This window comes from Salvelinus sp. IW2-2015, unplaced genomic scaffold (genome assembly GCF_002910315.2).
Source record: "Salvelinus sp. IW2-2015 unplaced genomic scaffold, ASM291031v2 Un_scaffold1953, whole genome shotgun sequence".
Taxonomy (NCBI): domain Eukaryota; kingdom Metazoa; phylum Chordata; class Actinopteri; order Salmoniformes; family Salmonidae; genus Salvelinus; species Salvelinus sp. IW2-2015.
This window is the reverse complement of record NW_019943308.1, coordinates 277,150-296,640: the sequence shown is the minus strand read 5'-3', so window position 1 is coordinate 296,640 and position 19,491 is coordinate 277,150. Positions and strand designations below refer to the sequence as shown.

The following is a 19,491-nucleotide window of genomic DNA, read 5'->3' as shown; positions in this document are numbered from 1 at the left end:
ACACAAAACAGCAAAACAACAAGATGGGGGAGAGAATCTACAGGAGAGAATCTTAATTCCTTTGTASTGACTCACTTGTCTGTTCAGGGAAATGGGCTGACTTTTAAAAGGACTGCAGCTCAGTCAGAACTCTGCCTTCCTACTTTCTCTTTAAATGTTTGACTTTGCTGCTGGTATGGAGTGGTGGAATTACGCAACACAGCCCCTCCCATCCCCCCTCCCTCTCTCTCCCCTGATATTAATGACACAACTATCTCAGGCAGGAGGCAGTCTCCTGCACTCACTCTCCTGCAGGCTGCTCTCACGCTGCTCTCGCTCTCTCTGACTGCGTAGCTGAGAAACACTCACTCACTCACTCACTCACTCACTCACTCACTCACTCAGTCAAACACACACCATGAGGCTGGTCGTGCTGTGTGTTGTGGCCTCCACCACTCTTCTGCTGGCAGTCCCATGGAGCTCTGCAGCAGACCCAGGAGACGGAGCCCAGAGATGGGATAAGGTCCAGGATAAGCCTGGTACAGGAGAGGTTTCAGGGGGCTGCCCTGTGAGGATGAAGCCTTCTGGCCAGTGTGGAGAAGAGGACGACTGCCCCTACCAGATCACCCTGCCTCCACTGACCATCCAGCTGCCCAAGCAGTTCAGGATGCTGGAGAAGACCATGAAGGAGCTGCAGAGCCTGAAGGAGACGGTGAACCGGCTGAAGAGGGACTGTCTGGAGTGCCGGCAGCAGGCTGACCAGAGCCTGCAGAGGGACAGCGGGGAGGCAGCAGGGGGTCCCGGTACGGGGATGGGACCAGGGTTTCTGGAAATACAGTCTAGCACCAGTAAGGAGGAACGAGGAGACGGGGGAACCAACACAGGACCTGATGGGGATGGCATTGGCACTCGCACCGGTTCTGGTACTGGCAAAGGCACTGGCTCTACCAGCGGTTCTGTGTTTGGGATGCAGGTGAAGATGAACAAGATGTCCAGCAGCCTGCGTAACGCACGGGGCCAGATCACGGCTCTGCAGGGCCGTCTAGAGGAACTAAGCCTCATCAACATGAGGAACGTGGAGGCCATGGTGGACAGCAAGGTGGAGAACATCACTGGAGTGATCAACAAGCTCAGCAACAACTGTAACCACCAGTGTGCCGTCCAGCCCTCTCCTCAGTGTACGTCTATTTACTTATTCTCTTTATTTMATTCAACAAATAGSTTCTTGAGAATTTGACAGTAAAATGCTGTATAACCTTTAACTGATTTACAAAACCCTGTGTTATTACTAAACTATAATTATTCTGTAAACTGCAGAACTCCCCTGGGTGAAAGTGTTATTGAAAATAGCCCCTCTGTTCTCTTCTAGAAGCTCCTCTCATCTCTTGTTATTGCTAACCTACTGTTCTCCTCTAAGCTTCAGTCAGACAGACTTATTTAAAACCAGGCTTTCATGCACTGCATGCAGTATTTTACAGTATGCCAGCCTCTGTACTGAGTGGGAGTACTCTGCCGTATCAAAAGGAGAATCGCAGGTTTAACTCAAGATCATCACCCTTTATTTATGCATGGTCCTTAACTAACACTGCTACTGTACAAGTGAATTACATCATTTCCTCACACTTTATCTTTCAAAACGCATTGGGATATTCTGATATTTTGAGTGTGGGATATTCTGATATTTTGAGTGTTTATTCTGTATTTTGAGTGTGAGATATTCTGATATTTTGAGTGTGAGATATTTTCATATTTTGAGTGTGTATTCTGACATTTTGAGTGTGAGATATTCTGACATTTTGAGTGTGAAATATAATGATATTTTGAGTGTGAGATATTCTGATATTTTGAGTGTGTATAATGATATTTGAGTGTGAAATATAATGATATTTTGAGTGTGATATCTGATATTTTGAGTGTGGGATATTCTGATATTTTGAGTGTGAAATATAATGATATTTTGAGTGTGAGATAGTCTGATATTTTGAGTGTGGATATTCTGATATTTTGAGTGTGGATATTCTGCTATTTTGAGTGTGAGATACTCTGCTATTTTGAGTGTGAGATATTCTGCTATTTTGAGTGTGAGATATTCTGTATTTTGAGTGTGATTATTCTGCTATTCTGATATTTTGAGTGTGAGATATTCTGATATTTTGAGTGTGGATATTCTGATATTTTCAGTGGTCCTTCCGTGGAAAGAGATATGCATATTTTCATATGGGCTTAATAGGAACCAATTTGAAACTAATAATTTTCCAGTCAGTTTCAATACTGTAGACCACTGTAAGGTACTTCATTTTGGAGATCTGAACTGAAAACCCCATGTCCATTATCATGGAATGCAAACTGGTCATATCAAAGTTCCATTTCCATCTAGAGGTGTCCCCTCAGTAGGAATCATATAACATATTACATCCATCCATCCATTCCTAAAGCATGTGACAACCATCTCCTCCATTGGCTATTATCTGAAAAACACATGTGAGATCCTTTTGAAATGGATAACTCCCGCAGCAGTGTGATTTCTCCAGCCAGTGTACTTGGGACAGTGTTAACGTGCGGTCATTTCAGTGTACTTGGGACAGTGTTAACGTGCGGTCATTTCAGTGTACTTGGGACAGTGTAACGTGCGGTCATTTCAGTGTACTTGGGACAGTGTTAACGTGCGGTCATTTCAGTGTGAACATTGGAACAGTGTTACGTGCGGTCATTTCAGTGTGAACATTGGAACAGTGTTAACGTGCCGTCATTTCAGTGTGAACATTGGGACAGTGTTAACGTGCGGTCATTTCAGTCTGAACATTGGAACAGTGTTAGCGTGCGGTCATTTCAGTAGTGTGAACATTGGGACAGTGTTAACGTGCGGTCATTTCAGTGTGAACATTGGGACAGTGTTAACGTGCGGTCATTTCAGTGTGAACATTGGGACAGTGTTAACGTGCGTCATTTCAGTGTGACATGGGACAGTGTTACCGGCGGTCATTTCAGTGTGAACATTGGGACAGAGTTAACGTGCGGTCATTTCAGTGTGAACATTGGGACAGTGTTAACGTGCGGTCATTTCAGTGTGAACATTGGGACAGTGTTACCGTGCGGTCATTTCAGTGTGAACATTGGGACAGTGTCAGTGCGGTCATTTCAGTGTGAACATTGGGACAGTGTTACCGGTGCGGTCATTTCAGTGTGAACAGCTAACTCCTTTATTACACTTGCCAACAAGATGATGCAATGTGTTGCCTTCCGACGTTGGTCATGGTGAGATCAGAAACACTATGTAGAAGCACTTGTCTTAGATGAATCTGTCATGTTTCCTATAACGAGCTCTGCACATTACTCTGGATAGCTTGACAAGATATGTCAAAAGTGATTAACGTAAAGATGATGGAGAAACAGGCCATATAAAGTGTTTGCAGTAAGAGTCGGAGCGTCCAGTATCAATGTGCAGTAGTGCTTGTGTGTTCTGTTGTTGAACAGCCTTCTCTCTTACTGGCCACGTTTCTATCTTGATATGGGAAATCTCTCACTGTCCACGTTTCTATCTTGATATGGGAACTCTACTGTCCACGTTTCTATCTTGATATGGGAAACTTTAACTGTCCACGTTTTCTATCTTGATATGGGAAACTCTACTGTCGGTCAACGACAACAGAACGTCAGCAGTCACAACATCTCACAATCTCAGCTCTGTACCGGATCATTAAGCCCCAATTCACAGTTCAACTAAACAGTGTGCTTTCTATCTCTGATTGGATCTGAAGGTGTTCGCGGACATACATGGAGGGAGTCTACCTTTGGATCATTTAACTGAATCATGTTCTCTATTCATTTATTTAAAAATGATGCCTTTTTCTGTAGGAATTAGGAACTGTTTGCCTGTAATGTGAGAATGCACAAGCTTTTCATTGGACGATGTTACTTCCAGATAGGGTTTTATGTCTCTGCATACTTCCTTGATAATACAGCTGCTCTTCTGTTGCTGTCAATCCCCTTTATCAGTCTGCATGGCTGTCTGTCCATCTGCCTGACGGACTGTTATATTTGGGTCAGTCACAGCCTGGCGCCCATATTCTGAGAACCACTAATACCACAGGGCAGCAGTTCGATGCACGCACAGCACGCACGCACGCACGCAGCAACACACACACACACCACACACACACACACACACACACCACACACACACACACACAACACACACACACACACACACACACACACACACACACACGCACAAACAGCCTGCTCTTCTGTGCTCTGCTCTGCCCTTCTGTGCTCTGCTCTGCCCTATCTGGCTTTACTCTGTCCTCTTCTGTGCTCTGCTCGGTCCTTTCTGTGCTCTGCTCGTCTCTTCTGTGCTTCTCGCTCTCTGCTCTGCTCTGTCCTCTGTCCTCTCTGTCTTGTCTCTGCTCGGTCCTCTCTGTGCTCTGCTCTGTCCTCTTCTGTGCTCTGCTCTGCCTCTTCTGTGCTCTGCTCGGTCTTTCGTGCTCTGCTCTGTCCTCTTCTGTGCTTGCTCTGCCTCTTCTGTGCTCTGCTCGTCCTCTTCTGTGCTCTGCTCTGTCCTCTTCGTGCTCTGCTCTGCCCTTTCTGTGCTCTGCTCGGTCTCTTCTGTGCTCTGCTCTGTCCCTTCTGTGCTCTGCTCTGCTCTCTGTGCTCTGCTCGTCCTCTTCTGTGCTCTGCTCGGTCCTCTTCTGTGCTCTGCTCTGCCTCTTCTGTGCTCTGCTCTGTCCTCTTCTGTGCTCTGCTTGCCTCTCTGTGCTCTGCTCTGCCTCTTTCTGTGCTCTGCTCAGTCTTTCTGTGCTCTGCTCGTCTCTTCTGTGCTCTGCTCTGTCCTCTTCTGTGCTCTGCTCTGCCCTCTTCTGTGCTCTGCTCGGTCCTCTTCTGTGCTCTGCTTCTGTCTCTTCTGTGCTCTGCTCTGCCCCTCTTCTGTGCTCTGCTATTCTCTTCTCTGTGCTCTGCTCGGTCCTCTTCTGTGCTCTGCTCAGTCCTCTTCTGTGCTCTGCTCAGTTCCTCTTCTGTGCTTCTGCTCAGTCTCTTCTGTCCTCTTTCTGTGCTCTGCTCTGTCCTCTTCTTGTGCTCTGCTCTGTCCTCTTCTGTGCTCTGCTACTCAACTCCTCTCTCATGCTTCCTAGGCTCTATCCTGAGCAGCCGACTGGCGTCACTTTCCAAAACTCAAAGCTCTAAGCTCCAAAAGTGGGTGTCAGGATGCATTTATCACACACAGAGTGGGGACTGGCAGGGTCTCCAGCAGCCTTGGTTAATCCCATTTTACACTTTCCACGTTTGACAAGTCTGTCCTCCCCTTATATGAAAACACTCTGACGGTCGTGGCTCAACTCGCTCGGTCAGCTCTGGGGCTGAAAGTCAGTAACATTCCATGCAATGGCCTGCTGGGTTGTGAGAGTCTTGTGCTTTGAGGGAAACAGTGTTTTCTTTACTCCTCGACACTGACCGTTGCTCTCTCTCCCTCCCCCTGCCCTGTCTCTCTCTCCTCCTCCCTGCCTGTCTTCTCTTCTCTCTCTCCCTCCCCTGCCCTGTCTCTCTCTGTCTCTTCCTCCCTGCCTGTCTCTCTCTCTGTCTCTCTCTCCTCCCCTGCCCTGTCTCTCTCTGTCTCTCTCCCTCCTCCTGCTCTCTCTCCCTCCCCCTGCCCTGTCTCTCTCTGTTCTCTCCCTCCCCCTGCCTGTCTCCCCCCACCCTGCCCTGTCTCTCTCTGTCTCTCTCTCCCTCCCCTGCCCTGTCTCTCTCTGTCTCTCTCCCTCCCTGCCTGTCTCTCTCTCCTCCACCCCCCCTGCCTGTCTCTCTCTGTCCTCTCCCCTCCCCCGCCCTCTCTTGCTTCTCTCCCTCCCCTCTCTCTCTCTGTCCTCTCCCTCCCCTGCCTGTCTCTCTCTGTCTCTCTCTCCCTCCCCCGCCTGTCTCTCTCTCCTCCCCCTGCCCTGCCTGTCTCTCTCTGTCCTTCTCCCTACCCTGCCTGTCTCTCTCTGTCTCTCTCTCCTCCCCCTGCCCTGTCTCTCTCTCACAACAGTCATCATCGCTCCAAAGGACTGCTCTGACTACAACATGCTAAAGGAGAGGAGGAACGGCGTCTACCGGGTCACGCCAGACCCCAGGAACGGCACGTTCGAGGTCTACTGCGACATGGAGTCGTTCGGCGGCAGCTGGACCCTGGTGCAGCAGCGCCTCAATGGCCACCGTCAGCTTCAACCGCTCCTGGGCTGAGTACAAGGTTAATAAACCCATTTGACAAAACTCTTTGACAGACCGTGGTTAGTAACATTCCATGCAATGGCCTGCTGGCCTGTGAGAATCAGGGAAAACAGGGGTTATGTCCCAAATGGCACCTTTCCCTATATATGCACTACCTTTGACCAAACACTATGTAGGGAATAGGGTGTCATTTGGGACAGAGTTGACTCCTCTGACACAGACCTATACCTTTTCTCTCTCTCTCCCCTGCCCTTGCCCTCTCTCTCTCTCTCTCTGTCTCTCTCTCTCTCTCTCTCTTCTCTCTCTCTCTTCTCTCTCTGTCTCTCTAGAGGGGCTTTGGTGACCCCCGGGGAGAGTTCTGGTTGGGGCAACGACCGCATCCACCTCCTGACCAAGGCCAAGGACATGGTGCTGCGCATCGAACTGGAGGACTTCCAAGGGGTGCGGGAGTACGCCAAGTTCGACCAGTTCTACGTAGCCAACGAGTTCCTGAGGTATCGCTTATCCATCAGCGGGTACAGTGGCACGGCCGGCAACGCGCTGCACATGAACAAGCACTTCAACCACGACCAGAAGTTCTTCACCACGCCYGACAGGGACAACGACATGTACCCGTCAGGGAACTGCGGCGCGTACTACAGCTCTGGCTGGTGGTTTGACGCCTGCATGTCAGCCAATCTCAATGGGAAATACTACCACAAGAGATACAAGGGCGTGAGGAACGGCATCTTCTGGGGAACATGGCACAACATGTCTAGTGAAGCATACCCCACCAACTACAGGCAGGCCTTCAAGACCGTCAAAATGATGATACGGCCAAAGAACTACGCTCCCTAAAGGAAAGAGGCATGAGAACGGAAACGACCGGAAAGATCTGACATACTTTTTTCTTCTTAACTTTCTGCTCCTTTGACCTCTCTGCCGCCCACTGTTAAGTTCAACCACGTGGTTCAGAGACAGTCTGAGACACCTGGGTTCCCGGTGAGAAAACAGCAATGAAATCTTCAAAAGGTTGGAAAAGTCTCCCCCGAAGACAAATGTATGATATCACAGTCATAGTAATTGTCTGGCTATCGGTCAAACAACATACTATGGACCATGTGCTACTGAACTCATAACAGCAACAAAATGGAGTCAGATATGTTTGCTTTCTGCAGAATAATTACATTGGTTGACTGCAGGCACCGCAACTGTTTCCAGACATCTGTACGTCCAAAGCGTTTTCTGTATAATACTGCCACCTAGCTGTATGTCATTACATTGCATCCTCATCTAGACAGGCTAAGCAGCATGGAAACTAAAGGCCGCAAGTTCAAGGAGGAAATGTACAGTATTTATTTTTGAAAGTATGATAGCTTTTATATAACTAATATATGGACTGTATTTTCATGCAGTACACAGCGATTGCCTAAGATGAGTACCCCAAAAAGTATTGTATTGGGATAAAAAACATTGTATTGGGATAAAAAACATTGTATTGGGGTAAAAAACTTTGTATTGGGGTTGAGAAGTTGACCACAGAGAAGTTTAAAACTAAAACATGGAGTATTTCGACTTGTATGAAAAGGTTTAAAGTGTAGGTGTATTTGAATAGAATAAATGATTATGTAGCTTGATGTATACAACTGTATCTACACTAGAAGCTTTTTATTCACCTTCTATTGTCCTATTCAAATGTGTATTTACTTTTATATAAAAACATGAATAAACTTTTTACAGATTTGCACTGAGTACTGAATGTTTTGTTATCCATATCCCGCATGAAACACAGCAGGCAAATAGCCCTGACCCAGCCTATATCTGTCAACCATCAGCAGGCAAATAGCCCTGACCCAGCCAAAATCTGCCAACCATCAGCAGGCAAATAGCCCTGACCCAGCCTATATCTGTCAACCATCAGTAGGCAAATAGACCTGACCCAGCCTATATCTGCCAACCATCAGCAGGCAAATAGCCCTGACCCAGCCTATATCTGTCAACCATCAGCAGGCAAATAGCCTGACCCAGCCTAATAGCTGCCAACATCAGCAGCATAGAGCCCTGACCCAGCCTATATCTGTCAACCATCAGCAGGCAATAGCCTGACCCAGCCTAATCTGCAACCATCAGCAGGCAAATAGCTCTGACCAGCCTATATCTGTCAACCATCAGCAGGCAATAGCCCTGCCAGCTATTACTGCAACCATCAGCAGGCAAATAGCCCTGACCCAGCCTATAGCCTGTCCAACATCAGCAGGCAAATAGCCCTGACCCGCCTATACTGCAAACCATCAGCGGAAATAGCCCTGACCCAGCCTATATCTGCAACCATCAGCAGGCAAATAGCCCTGACCAGCCATATACCTGCCATACCCATCAGCGAGGCAAATAGCCCTGACCCAGCCTATACTGTCAACCATCAGCAGGCAAATAGCCCTGACCCAGCCTATACCTGCCAACCATCAGCAGGCAAATAGCCTGACCCAGCCTATATCTGTCAACCATCAGCAGCAAAAGCCCTGACCAGCTAGATCTTCAACCATCAGCAGGCAAATAGCCCTGACCAGCTATACCTGAACATCAGCAGGCAAATAGCCTGACCAGCATATCTGTTCAACCATCAGCAGGCAAATAGCCCTGACCAGCCTATATTTGCAACCATCAGCAGGCAAATAGCCCTGACCAGCCTATATCTGCAACCATCAGCAGGCAATAGCCCTGACCAGCCTATATCTGTCACCATCAGCAGGCAATAGCCTGACCAGCCTATATCTGTCAACCATCAGAGGCAAATACCCGACCAGCCTATATTGCCAACATCAGTAGGCAAAGCCTGACCAGCTATACTGTCAACCATCAGCAGGCAAATAGCCCTGACCAGCCTATATCTGTCACCATCAGTAGCAATAGCCTGACCTAGCCTATATTGCAACCATCAGCAGGCAAATAGCCCTGACCTAGCCTATATTTGCAACCATCAGCAGGCAAATAGCCCTGACCCAGCCTATATTGCAACATCAGCAGGCAAATAGCCCTACCCAGCTATTCTGTCAACATCAGCAGGCAAATAGCCCTGACCCAGCCTTATCTGCAACATCAGTAGGCAAATGCCTGACCCAGCCTATATCTGCCAACCATCAGCAGGCAAATAGCCCTGACCAGCCTATATCTGTCACCATACCAGCAGGTAAATAGCCTGACCCAGCCTATATTTGTCAACATCAGTAGGCAATAGCCCTGACCCAGCCTATATCTGTCAACCATCAGTAGGCAATAGCCCTGACCCAGCTATATCTGTCAACCATCAGTAGGCAAATAGCCCTGACCCCAGCCTATATCTTTAACCATCAGCAGGCAAATAGCCCTGACCTAGCCTATATCTGTCAACCATCAGTAGGCAAATAGCCCTGACCTAGCTATATCTGTTCAACCATCAGCAGGCAAATAGCCTGACCTAGCCTATATCTGTCAACCATCAGTAGGCAAATAGCCCTGACCCAGCCTATATCTGCCAACCATCAGAGGCAAATAGCCCTGACCCAGTCTATATCTGTCAACCATCAGCAGGCAAATAGCCCTGCCAGCCTATATCTGTCAACCATCAGTAGGCAAATAGCCCTGACCCAGCCTATATCTGTCAACCATCAGTAGGAAATAGCCTGACCCAGCCTATATCTGTCAACCATCAGCAGGCAAATAGCCCTGACCAGCTATATTTGTCAACCATCAGCAGGCAAATAGCCTGACCCAGCCTATATCTGCCAACCATCAGCAGGCAAATAGCCCTGACCCAGCCTTATCGTCAACCATCAGTAGGCAAATAGCCCTGACCCAGCCTATATCTGCCAACCATCAGCAGGCAATAAGCCCTGACCCAGCTTATATCTGTCAAACATCAGTAGGCAAATAGCCCTGACCCAGCCTATATCTGTCAACCATCAGTAGACAAATAGCCCTGACCCAGCCTTTATCTGTCAACCATCAGTAGCAAATAGCCTGACCCAGCTTATCTGTCAACCATCAGTAGGCAAAATAGCCTGACCCAGCCTATATCTGCAACCATCAGCAGGCAATAGCCTGAACCCAGCCTATATCTGCCAACCTCAGCAGGCAAATAGCCCTGACCAGCCTATATCTGCCAACCATCAGTAGGCAAATAGACCCTGACCAGCCTATATCTGCCAACCATCAGCAGGCAAATAGCCCTGACCCAGCTATATCTGCCAACCATCAGCAGGCAAATAGCCCTGACCCAGCCTATATCTGCCAAACCATCAGTAGGCAAATAGACCTGACCCAGCCTTGTATCTGTAACCATCAGTAGGCAAATAGCCCTGACCCAGCCTTTATCTGTCAACCATCATAGGCAAATAGCCTGACCCAGCCTTATATCTGCCAACCATCAGCAGGCAAATAAGCCCTGACCCAGCCTATATCTGCCAAACCATCAGCAGGAATAGCCCTGACCCAGCCTATATCTTGCAACCATCAGTAGCAATAACCTGACCCAGCCTTTATCTGTCAACATCATAGGCAAATAGCCCTGACCACCATTTATCTGTCAACCATCAGTAGGCAAATAGCCCTGACCCGCCTATATCTCCAACCATCAGTAGGCAAATAGCCCTGACCTAGCCTATATCTGCCAACCCACCAGCAGGGTTGAGGGTAGACTCTATTTGTTAGCTTATAATAATGTGTTTAAGGTAGTGTATGAAATCAACTGGTTGCTGTAGTGCACAGCATAGAACTAGCCAACACGCTGGCATACTCCTACAGCTTACACTGGAGTAACACAGTTATGCATACTCCTACAGCTACACTGGAGTATACAACAGTGTACTGGCATACTCCTACAGCTTTACACTGGAGTATACAACAGTGTACTGCATACTCCTACAGCTTACTGGAGTATACACAGTGTACTGCTACTCACAGCTTTAACACTGGAGTATACAACATGTACTGGCTACTTACGCTTACATGAGATAACAGTGTAGCATACTCTACAGCTTACACTGGAGTATACAACAGTGTACTGGCTACTCCTACAGCTTACACTGGAGTATACAACAGTGTACTGGCATACTCCTACAGCTTACACTGAGTATACAACAGTGTAACTGGCATATATCATACAGCGTTACACTGGAGTATACAACAGTGTACTGGCATACTCATACAGCTTACACTGGAGTATACAACAGTGTACTGGCATACTCCTACAGCTTACACTGAGTATACACAGTGTACTGGCATACTCTACAGCTTACACTGGAGTATACAACAGTGTACTGGCATACTCTACAGCTTACACTGGAGTATAAACAGTGTATGGCATACTCCTACAGCTTACACTGGAGTATACAACAGTGTACTGGCATACTCTACAGCTTTACACTGGAGTCATACACACAGTGTACCTGCATTTCGCTTACATTTCTCCAGTTCATAAAGGTTCAGGATTGGCTATGTTACTACATTTTCCCTTCATAAGGTTCAGGATTGGCTGATGTTTATATCATTTTCACTTCATAAGGGTTCAGGATTGGCTGATGTTGTATTTCATTTTCCCTTCAAGGGTTCAGGATTGGCTGATGTTAAATACATTTTCCCTTCCATAAGAGTGTTCAGGATTGGCTGATGTTTATACATTTGTCCTTCATAAGGTTCAGGATTGGCTGATGTTTTATCATTTCCCTTCATAAGGTTCAGGTTGGCTGATGTTTTATTCATTTTCCCTTATCATAAGGTTCAGGATTGGCTGATGTTTTATACATTTTCCTTCATAATGGTTCAGGATTGGCTGATGTTTTATACTTTTCCCTTCATAGGGTTCAGGATTGGCTGATGTTTAATTCATTTCTCCTTCATAAGGGTTCAGGATTGGCTGATGTTTATACATTTCTCCTTCATAAGGGTTCAGGATTGGCTGATTTTTATACATTTCTCTTCATAAGGTTCAGGATTGGCTGATGTTTTATACATTTCCCTTCATAAGGTTCAGGATTGGCTGATGTTTTATTCATTTTCCCTTCATAAGGGTTCAGGATTGGCTGATGTTTTATTCATTTCTCCTTCATAAGGGTTCAGGATTGGCTGATGTTTTATACATTTCTTCCTTCATAAGGGTTCAGGATTGGCTGAGTTTTATACATTTCTCCTTCATAAGGGTTCAGGATTGGCTATGTTTTATACATTTTCCCTTCATAAGGGTCAGGATTGGCTGATATTTTATACATTTTCCCTTCATAAGGTTCAGGATTGGCTGATATTTTATACATTTTCCCTTCAAAGGGTTCAGGATTGGCTGATATTTTATCATTTTCTCCTTCATAAGGTTCAGGATTGGCTGATGTTTTATTCATTTTCCCTTCATAAGGGTTCAGGATTGGCTGATATTTTTATACATTTCTCCTTCATAAGGTTCAGAGTGGCGATGTAAATACATTTCTCCTTCATAAGGGTTCAGCATTGGCTGATGTTTTTTTAGTATTTACTATTTATCCCAATTAGTTGTTGCCGAGGCAACGGCTACTCTTCCTGGGGTCCAAACAGGAACAACACAACAAATAAAAGCCATAATATACATAAATATACATAGCACTACATTTACATTACAATTTAGCCATTCAGCAGATGCTCCCATCCAGAGAACCACAGCTAGTGCATTTACCTGGAGATAGACAGGCGAGACAACCACAAACTGTATCCCAGTGGTATCCCAACCACGTATCACATACATAATACAATACATAAACACTACAAAAAGACAATACATAATACAATACATAATACAATATATAATACAATACATAATACAATACATAAACAATACATAATACAATATACAATACAATATATAATACAATATATAATACAATATATAATACATCATAATACATACATACTACATATATAATACAATACAAAATACAATATAATACAATCATATAATATAATATACATACAAAATACAATACATAATACAAATACAAATACAATATACAATACAATATACAAATACAATAACATACAATGCAAATACAATATATTAATAAAATACATATACAATATATATACAATATACAATACAATATACAATACAAATACATAATACAATATTATAATACAATATACAATACATAATACATAATACAATACATACTACAATACATTATACAATAATATAATACAATACATAATACAATAATAATAAAATACATACCACAATACATAATACAATATATATAAAAACATAATACAATATAAATGCAATACATAATACATATACAATACATAATACAATACTAATACAAATACATACACAATACAATACAATACATAATACAATATATAATACATACATAATACAATATATAATATAATACTACAATACATAAACAATATATAATAAAATACATAAGCAATACTAATACATATATAATGCAATACATAATACAATACATCATATCAATACTAAATACATCATTAATCAATACAATACATAAATACAATACATAATACAATACATAGTACAATACATTAATACAAAATACAATATATAATACAATAATAATACAATATATTAACAAATACATAATACAATACATAATAAATATATAATACAATACATAATACAATATATAATAAAATACATAACAATACATAATACAATATATAATAAAATACATAATACAATATATAATGCAATACAAATACAATAAACAATACATAATACAATACATAATACAAATACATACACAATATCATACAATACATAATACATATATATACAATACATAATACATATATATAAATACATAATACAATACATAATACAATATATAATAAAATACATAATACAATACAATACATATATAATGCAAATACATAATACAAACATATACATCATACATAATCAATAGCAAAATACATACACTTACATAATACAATACATAATACAAAATAATTACAAACATAATACAATAATAATACAATACATAATACAATATATAATACAATACATAAAACAACATATAATACATAATAATACAATACAAAATACAATACATAATACATAATACAATACATAAAACAGATAGATAATACATAATACAATACTATATACAATACATAATACAATTGATATTACCAATACATAATACAATACTAATACAATGCAAAACGCAATACAATGAAAAATACAATACAATATAATATATACAATACATATTACAATACATATTACATATAATACATAATACAATACGCATTACAATACATATACAATACATATTACATACAATACATAATAATGTTTCCCAGCCTTGTTCTGGACCTGGGGACTGTGAAGAGACCTCTGGTTTCAACTGGTCAAGGTGATAGAGTTCTAGTAACTATCGGGATGCATAACTAGGTCAGCCCAGTAGGTCAGCTCGGCTCGGTTTGTCTCAGTAGCGTGAAAAGAGTATGTGTTACCTGGTCTAAGCACTGGAAGGCTGGCTGCAGAGACGTGAGTGTGGCCCAGGGCCAGCTCTCCTCCTGTAGGGCAGCATCAGGAGCCAGGGCTGATAGGGAGTAGTCTCCTCCTCACCTCCTCCACTGGGAGGGTTGGTCTCTCCCCAGCTTGGCTCATAGTGGCCCTGTCACACACACGCAGACAGACACCGCAGACAGACAGACACGCACGCAGACAGACACCAGATAGAGACAGCAGAAAGACAGAAACAGCAGACAGACAGACCACAGACAGACACGCATACGACACGAGCAGAGACAGAGACAGACAGACAAGACAGACAGACAGAAGACAGACAGACAGACAGACAGACACAGACAGACAGCCAGAAGACAGCAGACAGACAGCCAGAGACAGCAGGCAGCAGACAAGAGACAGCAGGACAGACAGCCAGAGACAGCAGACAGACAGAGACAGCAGGCAGCAAGCAGCAGACAGGGACAGACAGACAGCAGAGACAGCACGACAGACAGCCAGAGACAGCAGACAGACAGCCAGAGACAGCAGGCAGCAGACAAGAGACAGCAGACAGACAGCCAGAGACAGCAGACAGACGAGACAGCAGGCAGAAGACAGACAGACAGCAGAGACAGCAGACAGACAGCCAGAGACAGCGACAGACAGCCAGAACAGCAGGCAGCAGCAAGGACAGCAGACAGACAGCCCAGAGACAGCAGACAGACAGAGACAGCAGGCAGCAGACAGGAGCAGGCAGACAGCACAGAGACAGCAGACAGACAGCCAGAGACAGCAGACAGACAGAGACAGACAGGATTAGTCAGCATTTTCATGATCTTCTAAGAAGAAGAGCACTAGACAATTTCGTAACTACTTGTCATTTACAAGATTATTTTACATTTATTGGCTTTGCAAAGTATTTACAGGAATATACAAAATCTTAGCCTTGTGTATTCTATCCACTCTACATTACACTGATGAAAGACAGACTGCTGCAACCCTCATAGCTCCAGCTCCAGTCTTTGACCTAGATGTGTCCCAATGGCACCCTATTCCTATAGTGTAGTACATTTGATCAGGCCCCATATGGGACGCAATGGTCCTGGACAAACGTAGTCCACTATAGGGAATAGGGTGCATTTGGGACACAGATCAGTGTTCTGGAACCTACAGAAAATACTAAACCAAGCTGCGTTGCTGGACCTCTCTAACCATGGCTGCTGCCAGTGGGCTCTTACTGTAAGATAAAGTCACTATCCTCTCCAGACTTACTTCCACTGATCACAGGCGTCAGTTCAATGTTTAGTTTTGATTAACATTTGGTTGAGTGTCAACTAACGTGAATTCAACGTGAAATCAACACATTTTTTGCCAATTGTTAGGCCTAAGAAGTATAAATAAATAATGTAGAAAGGCTATTGAACCCGTTTCAACTGGAGACTAGGCCTGTGTTCAGGCTCCAAATGAACCTTTTCCACTCATAACTCATTTTTCTAGAAGTGCACCACTGTTTGTGTTCAATTTGCAAGGTGCAATGTCAATGATCATTGTTCTATCTGTGATATACCGTTTACTAGCAAGAGAGCATTGGATTTAGATGATACGAATGAATCATTTTAGCCAAACAGAACCGAAAAATTCGCTTCCTACTCAAAACTGCTAACTACTAGTTACAACTATTTGACCAGACTCGTGTTAGCTAGCTGGGGAAAGAAGAACTAGCTATAGATAGCTAACGTTAACTGTTACAATTACACTCTGTTATTCTTACCTGTAACAGTCCCTTTATTCACCTGTGACTCCAAGTTTGTCAAAAATAATGATCCAGCATTATGCCATAAAAGTTAGGTCTGGGAAGTAGAGCTATTTGTAAATGTTGTTGGTAGCTAGCTAGCTAAACAATAAAATGCTTCAGTAAATCTCAGCCTCTCTGTTTTGTTGAATTCCTTGAAAACGTTGCCATAACAACGACATCCCAACATCCTTTTCAGCAAGACTGAAAAAACAGTTTTTAAACTTTTAAAAACAGCAAAGAGGCAATAAGACACGTAAAATACTAGCTATATTTGAATTGTTGAATTAAAACAGTGCATGCACTGTGTTTATTTGTCGTTTAGAAAAATGTATTGATCATATTGAATCGCATGCTTGCAGGGGCAAACTGACAGCTAAATTCCAGCAGAGGGCGCCGAGTATTCATTATCATGAGCACAGAGAATTTTCTCCACAAGCTGAGCTGTAGTAACCTTTGTGTCCTGCAGCCCGCAGAGCAGGACAAAAATATCGTGTACTGAGAGCATCATCAAGGTCTGCTCGTCATTTGAACCAAGCCAACCAACCCCTGTCCTGGAGGCATCCTCTGTAGGATGCATATACATACACAGGAAATAACTCTAAGGATTGTTATGGATTGCACCAAGAACTGTTGAGTTTGGAGAGTTTAGTTCCAGACAATGGGTTTTTGTGATATATATAAAGACGTTTATTTACTCTGAAACAATTGAATTTGAACACCCTGGAGTTGAGACCAGGGCCTGTATTCATAAAGCTTCTCAGAGTAGGACTCCTGATCTAGGATCAGGTCCCCCTGTCTATATAATCATATTCATTATGATCTAAAAGGCAACATTTATCCTAAGATCCAGTACTCCTCTACACCGGACTCTTTTGAAGACAGGCCCGAGAACAGACTGAAGAGTTCCCTTCTCTCCATTGTCACATGGTGACATCACCTGCTCGTCAGTGAGAAACTGGAAAAACATTTAAGATCATTGTTCTTTCCCCTGGATTCAAACGTAGTCTTGATCCTCTCCTTGTATTATAGGTCCTCTATGCAAATTAATCTGGTCCATTCATTGTTCTTCAATCTTAAAACACATAGAAAAGATTCTACAACAGCCTTTCTGGTTCAACACATCAAAATGTTGTGTGAAACACCCAGATGGGTGTTGGTGTGTGTGTGTGTGTGTGTGTGTGTGTGTGTGTTTGTGTGTGTGTGTTTGTGATGTGGTGTCGTGGTCGTGTGATTGTGTGTGTGTGTGATGTGTGTGGTGTGTGCTGTGTTAGTGTGTTTGTGTGTGTTTGTGTTAAAGAGGTAGTAGGATTTGGCAGGTCCCGTGAAGTAGGATTCTCATTTTGGGAGAGACATTTATAGTGGCCCTGTACTGAACATAAATGTTCATAGATAGACTTGATCCTCTGTCCTGTGACTACTGTTGTAGGTTCTTTGAGGCAGTATCAAATGGTTGGCCTTTGGCTCAGATGTTGAGGTTTTTCATGGTCCATTTATAGTTCATAAGAACGTTGTATCTCATTRATCTCTGATCTGGTCGGTTCTGGTCCAGTAAAGGGTTCGCTCCCAGCATTAACCTTGACTTCCATCACATTTCTGGACTGATTTCTGGAACCTGCCCATGTTTTTGTTTTCTATAACAATATGCCCTTCAAGTGAATTATACATTTGGCAAGTAAAACAAGTTCCTGCACTTCTCAGAAATTATTTTTAGATTTGTGTATAACTCAGAATTTCAAATGCATGAGGGCATGCAGCTAAGTTAGGACAGTAGATGTAGCTAACTGTTCACAATTAACAAGGTTTGTTTTTCTTATCAATTCATATTCCATCATGGTAAACTGTCAACAATACTACTTCATTGAGTTATGTTTGTTACTAACTCCTAATAATGTAGCAGCACAGGAAAACAAYGTTCTGTGCTGTATTCAGTAAACACAACAGGTGGTGGTAAACAATAGCCATTAAAGATGAGGGAATGTGCACCATTCCATACAGACATATTGTCAAGGCTGTGGGTAACTGGTGAAAGGAGTCAGGCGCAGGAGAGCTGAGATGCGTGGACAAGGTATTTAATACAAGAGAACACCAGTATAAACACAATACTACGGTGCRGCAAAAATACCGGTACCACAAAATAAACGGGCGTAATAACAAAACCCGGCAACAAAATACCCACGAGACGATAGTTGCTATGGAAACAAGTCACTGTTGCAGCACTATTCTAAGACAAGCCCTGTTTCAGCACTATTGCTAATCGAACAAGCCCTGTTCAGCACTATTCTAAGAACAAGCCCTGTTCAGCACTATTCTAAGAATAAGCCCTGTTCAAGAGACTATTCTACTAGAGACAGTAAGCCCTGTTCAAGCACTATTCTAAGAACAAGCCCTGTGCAAGCACTGATTCTAAGAACAAGCCCTGTTCAGCACTATTCTAAGAACAAGCCCTGTTCAGCACTATTCTAAGAACAAGCCCTGTTCAGCACTATTCTAAGAACAAGCCCTGTTAGAGCACTATTCTAAGAACAAGCCCTGTTCAGCACTATTCTAAGAACTAGAGCCTGTTCAGCACTATTCTAAGACAAATATTAAGACCTACTAGAATAGAGTGCTCTCTGAAGTCATGAGAAGAAAACACACTTTACTATGGCACTCAGAAGGAACAAGTGTGTATGATTTCACTGACTACTAAGGAGGACATGAAACCACTAAAGAGCCCTAAAGACAGACTGGATGGTCAGAACAGGTCGAGACACATCCTATGCACAAGGTTAGACTGGAAAACCTACTCAGAAAATTAACTAAATATGTGTCACGACTTCCGCCGGAGTCCCTCTCCTTGTTCGAGCAGCGCTCGGTGGTCGACATCACGCGGCCTTCTAGCCATCGCCGATCCACTTTTCATTTTCCATTTGTTTTGTCTTGTGTTTTCTACCAACCTGGTTTCAATTCCCCCATTACATGTTCATTTATTTACCCTCTGGTATTTCCCTCATGTTTGGTGTGCGTGTTTGTTTTATTGTTCCAGCTGTTGTATTGACAGTCTGGGTATTGTTTGGTG

General features: G+C 43.4%; 1 protein-coding gene and 1 long non-coding RNA gene across 2 annotated transcripts; both read left to right on the top strand.

The window, feature by feature from the left end:
• Positions 1-260: 260 nt before the first annotated feature.
• Positions 261-7,903, top strand: LOC112072539 (fibroleukin-like). The gene is given in 5 exon segments (XM_024139941.2): positions 261-1,157; positions 5,999-6,162; positions 6,164-6,199; positions 6,510-6,545; positions 6,547-7,903. Coding segments are annotated over 5 exon segments (1,467 nt in total). The 5' UTR covers positions 261-397; the 3' UTR covers positions 7,018-7,903.
• Positions 1,164-4,058, top strand: LOC139024860 (uncharacterized). The gene is made up of 3 exons (XR_011476237.1): positions 1,164-1,805; positions 2,083-2,789; positions 3,139-4,058. It is a non-coding gene; the product is annotated as an uncharacterized lncRNA (long non-coding RNA).
• Positions 7,904-19,491: the final 11,588 nt, after the last annotated feature.